This window comes from Tenrec ecaudatus, chromosome 12 (assembly GCF_050624435.1).
Source record: "Tenrec ecaudatus isolate mTenEca1 chromosome 12, mTenEca1.hap1, whole genome shotgun sequence".
NCBI classification, from domain to species: domain Eukaryota; kingdom Metazoa; phylum Chordata; class Mammalia; order Afrosoricida; family Tenrecidae; genus Tenrec; species Tenrec ecaudatus.
The window spans coordinates 87882235-87894322 of NC_134541.1; the positions used below are offsets into that span (position 1 = coordinate 87882235).

Below are 12088 nucleotides of genomic sequence, written 5' to 3' on the forward strand. Positions count from 1 at the left end.
AAGTTCCTCCTTTTTCTCTTCCCCCACCATCATGAACCCTTGATCAATTATAGTATTATTATTTTGCATCTTACACCATCCATTGTCTCCCTTCACCCACATTTCTGTTATTTGTCCCCCTTGGGGTGGGAGGAGGGACCTATATATCCAACCTTGTCATTGGTTCCCCTTTCTTCCCCTTACCCCCGCCCCCAACCCTCACCCTACTTTCATGGTATGACTACTCCCCTACGGTTACTGAGAATTTTTTTTTTATCTGTCCTGGATTCCATATGTCAAGAGCTCTTATTTGTACCAATGTGCATTCTCAGGTTCAGCCAGATTTGTAAAGTAGAACTGGGTCATGGTAGTGAGGTAGAGGAAGCCTTCGGGAACTAGAGGAATATCGTGTGTTTCGTTAGTACTATAGTACACCTTGGTTGAATCGTATCTTCTTTGTGACCCAAATTCTTTTTTTAAAATAATTTTATTGGGAGCTCATACTACTCTTATCACAATCTATACATACATCCATTGTGTCGAGCACATTTGTACATTTGTTGCCATCATCATTCTCAAAACCTTTGCCTTCTACTTGAGCCCTCAGTATCAGCTCCTCATTTTTCCCTTCCCTCCCCGCCCAACCTCCCTCGTGAACCCTTGATAATTTATAAATTATTGTTTTTTTGTCATATCTTACACTGTCCATCATCTCCCTTCACCCACTTTTCTGTTGTCCATCCCCCAGGAAGGGGGTTATATGTAGCTTAATGGACATATAATTCACATATTATTCAATTTAATCTTTCAATTATAGCAAAAGCTGTATAATTTTCAGTATAATCAATTACAGAACATTTTCTTCTCATACTTGTTGGTAGCTCCCCATTTTCCCCTAACCTCTCCTGCCATGCCCCTAGGTAATTATTAGTCCAATTACTGCCTCTGTAGATTTACCTATCCTGGATTTCATATACAAAAAAAATCATCCAAAACACAAACAAGAAGCGAGCAAAAATCAAGCAAGCAAGCAATGACAAAACAAAACAGGGAACAAACCTTAATCAAAAAGAAAGCAGAAGATACTAAAAACTGAAAGAACTTTCAAATATGACAAAAGAGAGATTAAATAAGATATTACATTTTAACCTAACTACATCTGCCATAATCAACTTTACAGCCCTCACATCTGATAGCAAGACTATTCATATCCTTTGACTGTGGTCAGAGGGGATTTACATAATCCATGTGGAGATCCTGTAAGTGAGTTTTGGGCTTCCACAATCATCTGGGACCTTCTGCAAATCATATATTTATAGTTTAAGCTCTAATACCATTTCCTCCTTCAGACTGGATTTTGTTATTTACAAACTTTGGATCACACAGGCCTTTGAAAACACCAAATGCTATTCTTTCTGATAGCCAGGCACCTTCTATCTGGTTTCTTGACCACACTTTCCTGTAGCACCATATCTTCAGTGATCTCTTCATAAGGGCTGTTATCAAGTAGGGCTAAGTCATAACAGCTAACTGTTATTAAATTGAGGCTAAAATCAAATGCGAGCCCAGAGTCAATGCATATATCTATAGTTTATATATGTCTCTGGTTCATTTTTAGAGACATCATTATCACAGAATTGAATTCATTGATGTGGCAGTGCAGCCAGTTCTTTTCTTCAGTTAAAAAAGAAAATAAAAAACAAGGAGCAAACACTGTCATGAAGTTGAGTCCAATTTATAGCAACCTTTTATATGATTTCTGAGATTATAAATCTTAATGGGAGCAAGTAGTGAGTTTGAATTACTAACCTTGCAGTTAGAACCCTAGTGTAAGCCACAGCACCAGCAAGCTCCTTTAAAAGTTCCCTCTAAACCCAAACTCCATAAACTGCTATATAAAATGTTCTTATAATAAGTGACATATTAGGAAAAATAACAGAGGCTTTATAATTCCTAGAAATACAGATTTGTTAACAATTCCTTTTTATGCTCTACTAAAGCTTATTGAATTAAAAAAATTATTTCATTTTTTAAATTAATAAATCTTTTTATTGGGGCTCATACAAAGGGCATGTGCCTCCCCGTCGGGGAATCGAACCCTGGTCTCCTGCGTGACAGGCGGGGATACTCCCCACTATACTAACGAGGACGGCTATTTCATATTATTATTCACCTGCTTGTCTTCAGTGGTTGTGTCAGGAAGGTGAGCATCATAGAATGCCATTTTAATAGAACATAAATTCATATCATTGGCTGCACACCTCCATGATACGATCGCTGAAGACAAATGGGGGCATAAGCAAATGTGGCGAAGAAAGCTGATGGTGCCCGGCTATCAAAAGAGATAGTGTCTGGGGTCTTAAAGGCTTGAAGGTGAACAAGTGGCCATCTAGCTCAGAGGCAAAAAAGTCCACATGGAAGAAGCACACCAGCCTGTGCGATCACGAGGTGCTAAAGGGACTAGGTATAAGGCATCATGCAAAAATATATATATATTTATATATATATATATATATACACACACACACCATAGTGACTGAAGGGGGGAAATGTAGAGTGGAGACCCAAAGCCAATTTGTCGGCCACTGGAGATCCCCTCACACAGGGGTTTAGGAGAGGAGATGGGTCAGTCAGGGTGCGATGTAGTACCGTTGAAGAACACAGCTTTCCACCAGATCCTGGATGCTTCCTCCCCCCCAACTATCATGATCCGAATGGCAGAGGTTGTACACTGGTGCATATGTGAACTGGAGACACAGGGAATCCAGGGTGGATGATACCTTCAGGACCAGGGGTGTGAGGGGCGATACTGGGAGAGTAGAGGGTGAGTGGGTTGGAAAGGGGGAACCGATTACAAGGATCCACATGTAACCTCCTCCCTGGGAGACGAACGGCAGAGAAGGGGGGGAAGGGAAACTCTGGATAGGGCAAGATATGACAAAATAGCAATCTATAAATTATCAAGGGCTCATGAGGGAGGAGGGAGCGGGGAGGGAGGGTAAAAAAGAGGACCTGATGCAAAGGGCTTAAGTGTGGAGCAAATGCTTTGAAAAAGATTAGGGCAAAGAATGTACGATGTGCTTTATACAATTGATGTATGTATATGTATGGATTGTGATAAGAGTTGTATAAGCCCATAATAAAATGTTAAAAAAGAAAATATTCTTGCATTGAGGGAGTACTTGAGTGGAGGCCCAATGTCCTTCTGCTATCTTAATACTAAACCTACAAATATATGCACATAGATCTAGTTCCCCATCCTCATATATAAATATATTTACATATGTACATGCCTTTATCTAGACCTCTATAAATGCCCTTTGCCTCCAACTCTTTCCTCTATTTCCTTTGACTTTCCTCCTGTCCCACTATCATGCTCAGCCCCCACCTGGGTTTGAGCAATTCCTCTTGGTTGCATTACCCTTGATCATGCCCTACCAGGCCTCCCACACCCTCCTCACCACCTATAGAACATTATTAAATGAAACTAGAAGACCTACACAAATGGAAGACTTTCCTATGTTCATGGATAAGCAGATTCAATTTTTTGAACATGTCAATACTACTGAAAACACTTTACAAATAAGACAATCTATAAATCCCAACTTCGTTCTTTAAAGAAGTGGAAAAGCTAATTACCAACTTCATATGGAGAGGGAAGAAGACTAAGATAACTAAAGAACTTCTCAATTTAAACAAACTAGGAGACCTAGCACTACCCAATGTCAAAACTGCTACACAAGCACAGTAGTCAAAACAGGCTGGTACAGGTGCAATGATTGATACATATACCCGTCAAACAAGATAGAAACTACAGAAATAAAAGCATTCACGTACAGGCAACTGGTTTTCTACAGAAGACCAAAAAAACAATAAATCATAAAAGAACATCCTCTTCAACAAATAAGGCTGGAAAAAGTTGCAGAAGTGTGAAATGGGGCTGATACCTTCTCCATGCACAAAAACAAATTCAAGATGGATTAGAGACCTAAATGTAAGCCATAGAGATATCAGGATCATCAATTACAGGGCATGCTCAGACTACCAAATATAATAAAAAGAAGCATACACAGTAGAAGACTAAATAGATGATTGAGACCTAAAAATAAAACACTTATGCACATCAAAGGCTTTATCAAAAGAAAAGAAAATGCGAACCCACGAATTGGGGAAACAGCTTTATCAATGACAACAGACAAGAGACTAATTATTAAAATATATAGAATTCTAGAGCACTTCAAGAAAAGCAATCTATACAAAAAGTGAGCAAAGGACATGAATAGACAGTTCACAAGGGACAAAACTCAAATGGCCAAGAAACATGAGGAAATGCTCACAATCACTAGCATCAGGAGATGCAAATCAAAACAACAATGAGATAATCACTTTACACCTACAATGAAAGCCCAATTAAAAACAAAAACAGAGAACAACAAATGCTGGAGAGGTGCAGAAAGATTAGAACTAAAATCCCCTTCTGGTGGGCTTGTAAATATATGCAACCTTTTTGGAAATCGATATGACACGACCTAGAAAAACTGAGAAGAGAAATACCACACAACTCAGTAATACCTTTGCTCTGGATATACACCAAAGACCAGATGTATGCTCTCATGTTCACTGTAGCAATTAGTTGGAAACCTTCCAAAGGCCCATTAGTAGAAGAATGGATAAAGAATAGATAGACACAGTGGAGTATTATGCAACACTTCATGACATTGAGAGACCTGGAAACCATAATGCTGAGTAATGTTAGTCACAAAAGGACTGATATTGAATGAATTCACAGCTATAAGGCAGAAAGGCAGGCTTTTCTCAGGTCATATAATTTTCTAATTCAATCTCCCAAGCAACGAGGTAGAAATCCTGCCCAGCACCCATGAACCATTTATCACTCCCTTTATATGTACATTTAAAAGCCTCTTCAACAGAGAAGACCTCACCCCAACTGGGTCAATTAAGTCCACATGGAAGAAGCAAACCACCCTGTGTGATTCAAGGATTATAAAAATCCAAATCCAAAGGAGGGAATGGTATCTGAGGTTATGTTGTGAACACTGGATTTGCAGAAGGCTATGAATGACAGTGAAATTCCAAAATCTATTGCAGGGTCCCCTCAGGGATTAAGTCTGTGGTGAATCCCCCTGACCATAGCCCAGGGATATGATTATCTTTGCTATCAGACAGAGCATTGTAAAGTCAATTATGTTAGATGTGATTAGGTTAAAATGTAATACCTTATCATTCAATATCTCTTTTGACCCTTTTAAAGTTGTTTCTGTTTTTAATGTTTTCTGCTTTTTTTAATTGATGTTTTCTATTTTGCCTAGTCATTGTGTTTTGTTTGTTTATTTCCTGTTTCTATTTTGTATAATTTTTTCTTATATGAAATTCAGGATAAGTAGTTCTATAGAGACAGTATCTGGAGAGATGGGGGAAAGGAAGCTAATAGCAATGAGAACAAGAAGAAAATATGAAATTGTGGTGATTGCACAAATCTTAACCAGTGGCATAGCTTCCAGTATAACAGCAGCACACATTCCACCACAGTATGACAAACTGACAGCAAGTGATGTTACTGTAAAGAAGTTGTTATTTAACCCGAAGATGCCTCCATGTAAAATAGAAGTTATTCTAGACAGCAAGTGTATTTTAAGGCAATCTTCCTACCTGTGTTTCTGCTTTTCTGTACTGTGGACAGATTATTTAAGTAAGAGTCACTTTCTTTGCTTATACCAAAGTGTGTGTTTTGTTGCTGTTGTTAGATTTTGCCTAGAGGAAGTAGTATTGTTTTCCTCATACTTAACTTGTGTGATTTTTTTTAAAAGCAGTTTGACACTCTGGTAATGAAATGTTAGTATTGAACGATTTTTCTTTTAACCCCAAACAGAGCAACATTTTGCTGATGTTGTATTGAGTGAAGAGTTTTTGAACCTTGGCATTGAGCAAGTATGCAGCTTAATCTCAAGTGACAAACTTACCATTTCCTCTGAAGAGAAAGTAAGTATATTTTTCTTGTCCCAGAATTCAGTAACAGTATTCTCCTTTTATTTCACTTATTTTTGTAACTTGGTTATCCTATATACATATAGTGGCAATGGGTAATGATTTTTGACCTAGAGTTTAAGAAGCTCAATAAGCTGGCTTGATTATCTATGTAAATTAATCCCTTTCTTCACTTCTCAGAAGACTGTTGCCCCTAAATTTTTATACATTAGAGCTTGGCACTTTTCTAGTCAGCAAGAGCTTATACCCATTAAACCATCTGAAACTGTTGCCTTTGTGAAATACGTTTTTTTCCCCTAGCAAGATGCCTGCAAGAATTCGAATCCTAGTGTCACAGTTATCAAACCAAAGCAGCCTTTGTGGTGAATAGGAAAAGATGCCCAGGGTGGCTATATCTGACTAAGTTCAGACTTCATTATCGTCTTTCATTAGACTGATTTCCTACTACTTAGATCTCGTTCCCCAGGGCTTCCTTCTTTCAAGTGAATGCTGTTGCTGCTTCATCTGCTTATAGTCTTTTTCTCCATATTTTGGGTTTGGTCAGCCAAGTGCACTTTTCATAAAGTTGGAAAGGAAGCTTTTCTATGCTGACTTTTTGTTTCATTGGGTAGATTTTGTATCTCATGAAAATGAGGGCAGTAAAGCTTGTGAAACACTGCTTTTAGATGAAATGAAACTTGAGTTTCTATTATCTGTGCCTTGTGTTTAAAGGTGTATACAACCTTATTCAGATCCTCAAGGATAGTCATTCACTTGAGGGTAAAATGATACAATTCCTCTAATACTTACAACATGATAAAATATATGTAAATGAATTGCTATATGAGATTCATGACAGTTAAATTTATAGAGACAATCTGGATTACTGGTTTCTTAGCAGTATGACGGGGGAGATTGGAAGAGTGTGAAAGGGGAGCTAATAGCAATGAGGACAAGAAAGAAGGAAATGTTCTAAAATTGAGTGTGGCGATGATTGTACAACTCGTTTTAATATGAATGAATTATGGAATTATATGTCAGTAAAGTTGTTATTAAAAGGGAAAATCCAATCTGTTGACAATTGGACATCCCCTCATAGAAGGGACACAAGGAAGGGATGAGCCAGCCAGGGTGCAGTTTAGCACCAACGAAACACACAACATTCCTCTAGTTCTTTAATACTTCCCCCCCAATATCATGACCCCAGTTCTACTTTACAAATCTGGCTACACCAGAGCATGTATACTGGTAAAAATAAGAGCTCTCAACATAGAGAATCCAGGGCAGAAACCCCTCAGGACCAAAAATGAGAGTATGTGCTTGATATAATTGATGTATGGATTGTTCTAAGAGCTGTAAGAGCCCCCCATACAATTATTTGTTAAAATTTAAGAAAAAAGAAAAGGAATGATAAGGTGTATAATCTTAACACTTTAGAATAGAGGAGGAAGACATTATTTTAAGATTTAGTAAATATATTTAGTGCCAATCATGTACTGGACACATTGCATCAGGTAAATCTGCTGTACAGAACCTCTTTAAAGTGTTAAAAGAAAGGATGTTACTTTGAGGGATAAGCTTTGGCTGACCTAGGCCATGGTATTTTCAATTTCCTCATATGCATGTGAAAGTTGGGCATTGAATAAAGAAGAATGAAGAAACATTGATGCATTTGAATTGTGCTGGAGAAAGAATATTGAAAGCACCATGAACTGTTAAAAGGACATACTGATCTCTCTTGGAAGAATTAATGGACAGAGTGCTCCTCAGACACAAAGATGGCAACACTTTGTCTTACATAAGAGACCATGTTTGCAGGAATGATCGGTCCCTGGAGAAGGACATCATGCTCTGTAAAATGGAGGGGTATGAAAAAAAAGGAAGGCCCTCAAAAAGATAGATTGATGCAGTGGCTATAAAAGTGAGCTCAAGCATAATAACAATTGTGAAGATGGTACAGGGCTGTGCAGTGTTTCATTCTGTTGTGCTGAGGGTCATTATGGCTTGGAATCGGTTTGATGGCATGTCACAACAACATGTACAAGACACTTTCATGGACCCAAAATGTAAAAAGATTACTGAAATTCATTTTTAATTCATAAACTCGAGGGATAGCTGGTGGAAGGGGACAATAAATGATTATAAGATATCATAATTGGCATTCTATAAACACAGAGGAGTATTAATATTTCATTATTCCTGAGCTAGGGAAAGGAATTTAGCTAGAGTCAGATGTGTAGTCTGTCTTTAAAAGTAAATAGGAGTTTACCAGAGAGATTGGAAGGAAGGAAATTGGAAAGTCATTCCAAAAAGAGGGAATAAATTATAAAGAGATGCAAGAATAATTGCATCTTATTGAACCAGGAGAAACCAGTCCCTGGTGAAAGACATCATGCTTGGTAAAGTAGAGGGCAGCAAAAAGATGGTGGCCATTAATGAGATGAATTGACATCGTGGCTGCAACAATGGGCTCAGGCATATCAGCTTTTGTGAGGATGGCACTGACCCAACCAATGTTTGCTTTTGTTGTGCATAGGATCGCCATGGATTAGAGCAGACTTCATGGCACCTAGCAACAAAGGAGCTTTAGGTTGGACTGTGATCCACATTGTCAGCAGTTTGAAACCACCAGTAGCTCCATATGAGAAACACTGCGCTTTCTACTCTTGTAAACAGTTACAGTCTCAGAAATCCACAGGGGGTCGCTATGAGTCAGCATTGATTCCATGGCAGTGAGTTTGATATTGAGTTTAAAAAAAAACATTGGACCAGTATGATTGGTGTTTAAAATATAGGAGAGTGGTACAAAATAAGATGGTGTAGAGCCAACTTTACCAAAAGAATTTGGTCTTTGTCCTTGGTTCCTGACAGAGGACCGCTAAAATCTTGGACTTTCCCCAGTAATTGAAGTGCCTCCAGGCACCTGATGATTTATGACTCATGATGAATGGAGGCTGACTGTACCAGAAAGATACATTGCATGATGACTCTAATATACAATATATATCATAAATGATATATCAATACATATATATGATTGAGAGATGATAATTTATATATATATATTTGTATGTGCTGCAAGTAAACTCATGAATATAGTAGAAAATACAGGTGCAAAGCTATGAAAATATCTTAGCCATCGCCGAACACCATGAGGGTCCCAGGACCTGGGAGTCATGTCCATTGTTGCAGGGAACAACCAGATCAAGTGGCATAGCTGGCATAGGCCAAAAAGACAGTGTTCTACTTTGGTGTATGTGACTTATACTCTTAAAGTTGGTGAGCAGCCATCTAAGATGCAAAAGGTGATCTCTCCCTCTTCAAAGCAAAGGAGTGTAGAAAATCAAAGACATATGAGAATTATTACTCCGGAAGACTAATAGACTACCAGAACCTTAGCTTCCATAACCCTGAGACTGGGAGGATTCGAGAGTGCCTGCTGGCACTGCCGACAGATTTGAAAGGAACAAGAAGGACATCCTAAATGGAGTGACAGAAAAATCAAGGAACAAAACTCAAGCTCATTTTAAAAAGGATCAGGATTACTAGTCTGCTAGAATCAGTAGAATCCTTGAGATCTTTCTTTCCTGGAACTGAATTTACCCCTTTGGCACAGTTTCAGCCAAATGCTAGTCAAACTTATAAGGTATACAATAATATCCCAGAGGCTTGTACTTAAGAACACTTAAGAACAATCAGCCTGAACAGTTCAAAAAGACATTTTCCCAGAGGTAGAAAGGGGATAGAAAAAAATCCCCAAAGGGAATGGTAAACAGGGGGAGGAAGTGGGCTGAATATTGTTAGGTTGTGGGCATTTCAGTGTCAGGATCCTTTTTTAAAAAAATTTTTATTAAATATTTTTATTGGAGGCTCTTAACATCTCCCATCACAATCCATACATTCATCCATTGTGTCAAGCACATTTGTACATATGCTGCCATCATCAGTTTCAAAGCATTTTCTTTCTACTTGAGCCCTTAATATCAGCTCCTCGTTTTCCTCCTTCCTCCCTTGTATGCCCTCCCTCATGAACCCTTGATAAGTTAAAGTTTATTATTTGCATATCTCACATCATCATCTTTTGCCTTCACCCACTTTACTTTTCGTCACCCGTTGAGCCTTGTGATCGACTACCCCTTTCTTCCCCAACCCTCCCCTATTCCTCCTGGTCTCTCTACTCTACTTGTTGGCCCTGAGGGGTTTTTCTATCCTGGATTCCCTGTGTTGCAGGTTTTTATCTGTTGCAGTGTGCATGTTCTGGTCTAATCTGATTTGTAAGGCAGAATTGAGGTCATGATAGTGAGGGGATGAAAGGGCCAAAGAACTAGAGGAAAGTTGTATTTCATTGGTGCTATACTGCACCCTGGCTGGCTCATCTCTTTCTTGTGACCCTTATGTGAGGAGATGTCCAATTGTCTACAGATTGGCTTTGGGTCTCCACTCCATGCCCCCCCCCACCCGCTTCATATTGGGTATGATTTTGTTCTGGGTCTTAGATCCCATCAACACCTCATGGTCACACAGGCTGGTGTGCTTCTTCTATGTGGGCTTTGTTGCTTCTCGGCTAGATGGCCACTTGTTTATCTTCAAGCCTTTAAGACCAGTGTCAGGAATCTTAATGATTTGTTGAATAGACAACTAATTTGCTTTGTGAACTAGCACCCAAATCACAGTAATAAAAATTTTAATATCTAGGTAAGTAGAACTATGTAGACTTTAAAAGGTTATCCACATGAAACAGATCAAATGTCATCATATTATCATAACTGAAATTCAAGTTTAGGATTAGATCATTTACTTGGTAAAACTAAAATCCAAATTTACTGCCATCAAGTCGAATTTGACTCATAGCAAGACTATAACTCTTTACAGAAGTAGAAACCCTTGTCTTTCTCCTGAGGAGTGGCTGGTGGTTTCAACCTGCTAACCTCGAGGTTAGCAGTCCAGCAGGTAATCACTATACCCCCAGTGTTATATGCTCTTGGTGCCAAAAGAAACAAAACTCTTTGCCATCAAGTCAATGCCAACTCATATCCACCCTATCGAACAGAGTAGAACTGCCCCTCCTTTAAGTGTCTGAAACTGTAACTTTGCAAGAACAGAACATCTCATCTTTCTCCCAAGGAGCAGGTTGTGGTTTCAAACTGTTGACCTTTCAGCTAGCAGCCCAGTGTGCAATTACTATGCCACTAGAGCTCCTTTTGTAATTGATAAGTGCTTATTAAATGTGCTGAAAAACTGAGGTTCGACTTATACATGGGTCAGTGTTACCCCAGCGAGGTGTAACATCTCGCTGCGGCCCCCCTGAGGTAACGGACTAGCACCCGTTATCTCGCGGGTGACTGCCCTTTCTCCGCTGTTCATTCAAAGCCCCACTGACACTGCAGGACTTTGAATGTTTGTTTACTCACATCTAACTAATCAGAGCCATCCTATGACGTGGACGGCTCCAATTTGCAGAAGCACCCGTCATAATTCACTTACGCCAGCACCTGAACTGGTAAGGATGTATCTGTGGCTGCGCTCCGTCTCTCCCCTCAGGTCTCTGTGTTAATTCATATCCTGCATCCCCTGCCCGCACGGACTCCACCCCCTCCCCTCCCGCCTTCCTGCCTAACACTTTGCGTGGGAGGGGGGTGGCGGGGGGCATTAACCATGAAAGTTCTTTTTCAAAGTCTTGTTTTTTTATCCTATTAGAAATGGATACTCTTGAACCAAAACAAAAATGCTGGCCATATGAGGCTGGTTTCAAAATGAAGGTTGTGTCAAGAGCAGAAGGGAGCAATAACAGTATTGCAAGTAGGGAACTCTGTGTTGACGAAAAGCAAGTGAGGGAGTGGCGGAAAATGAAGGCTGACTTGGAACAGATACCAAACGCTAAAAAAGCTTGTCGTGGTTTTACGTCTTTTTATGGGGCACTAGAGAGTGAATTGCATAAATGGGTTATGGAGTGTCGTCAAAATGGTTACTATGTAACACACATGGGAATCGCATATGTGCTCTACAAATGGCTAAGGATGACAAATATAAAGCACCAGGCATTGAAAAATTTGCTGCGTCAGGAGGATGGTATACCTGTTTCATGAATAGGTTTGGCCGCCTATGTTTGAGAAAAAGAACAAAG

At 39.3% G+C, this 12088-nt stretch overlaps 1 protein-coding gene across 3 annotated transcripts in view; it reads left to right on the forward strand.

Annotated features, from left to right (window-relative positions):
• Window positions 1–12088, forward strand: part of KLHL2 (kelch like family member 2) — a 152599-nt gene that overhangs the window by 104740 nt on the left and 35771 nt on the right. For all 3 annotated transcript variants that reach the window (XM_075564232.1, XM_075564233.1, XM_075564234.1), the window contains one exon: window positions 5870–5979. In XM_075564232.1, coding sequence (XP_075420347.1) covers window positions 5870–5979 — 110 coding nt within the window. The remainder of the gene's footprint in view (window positions 1–5869; window positions 5980–12088) is intronic.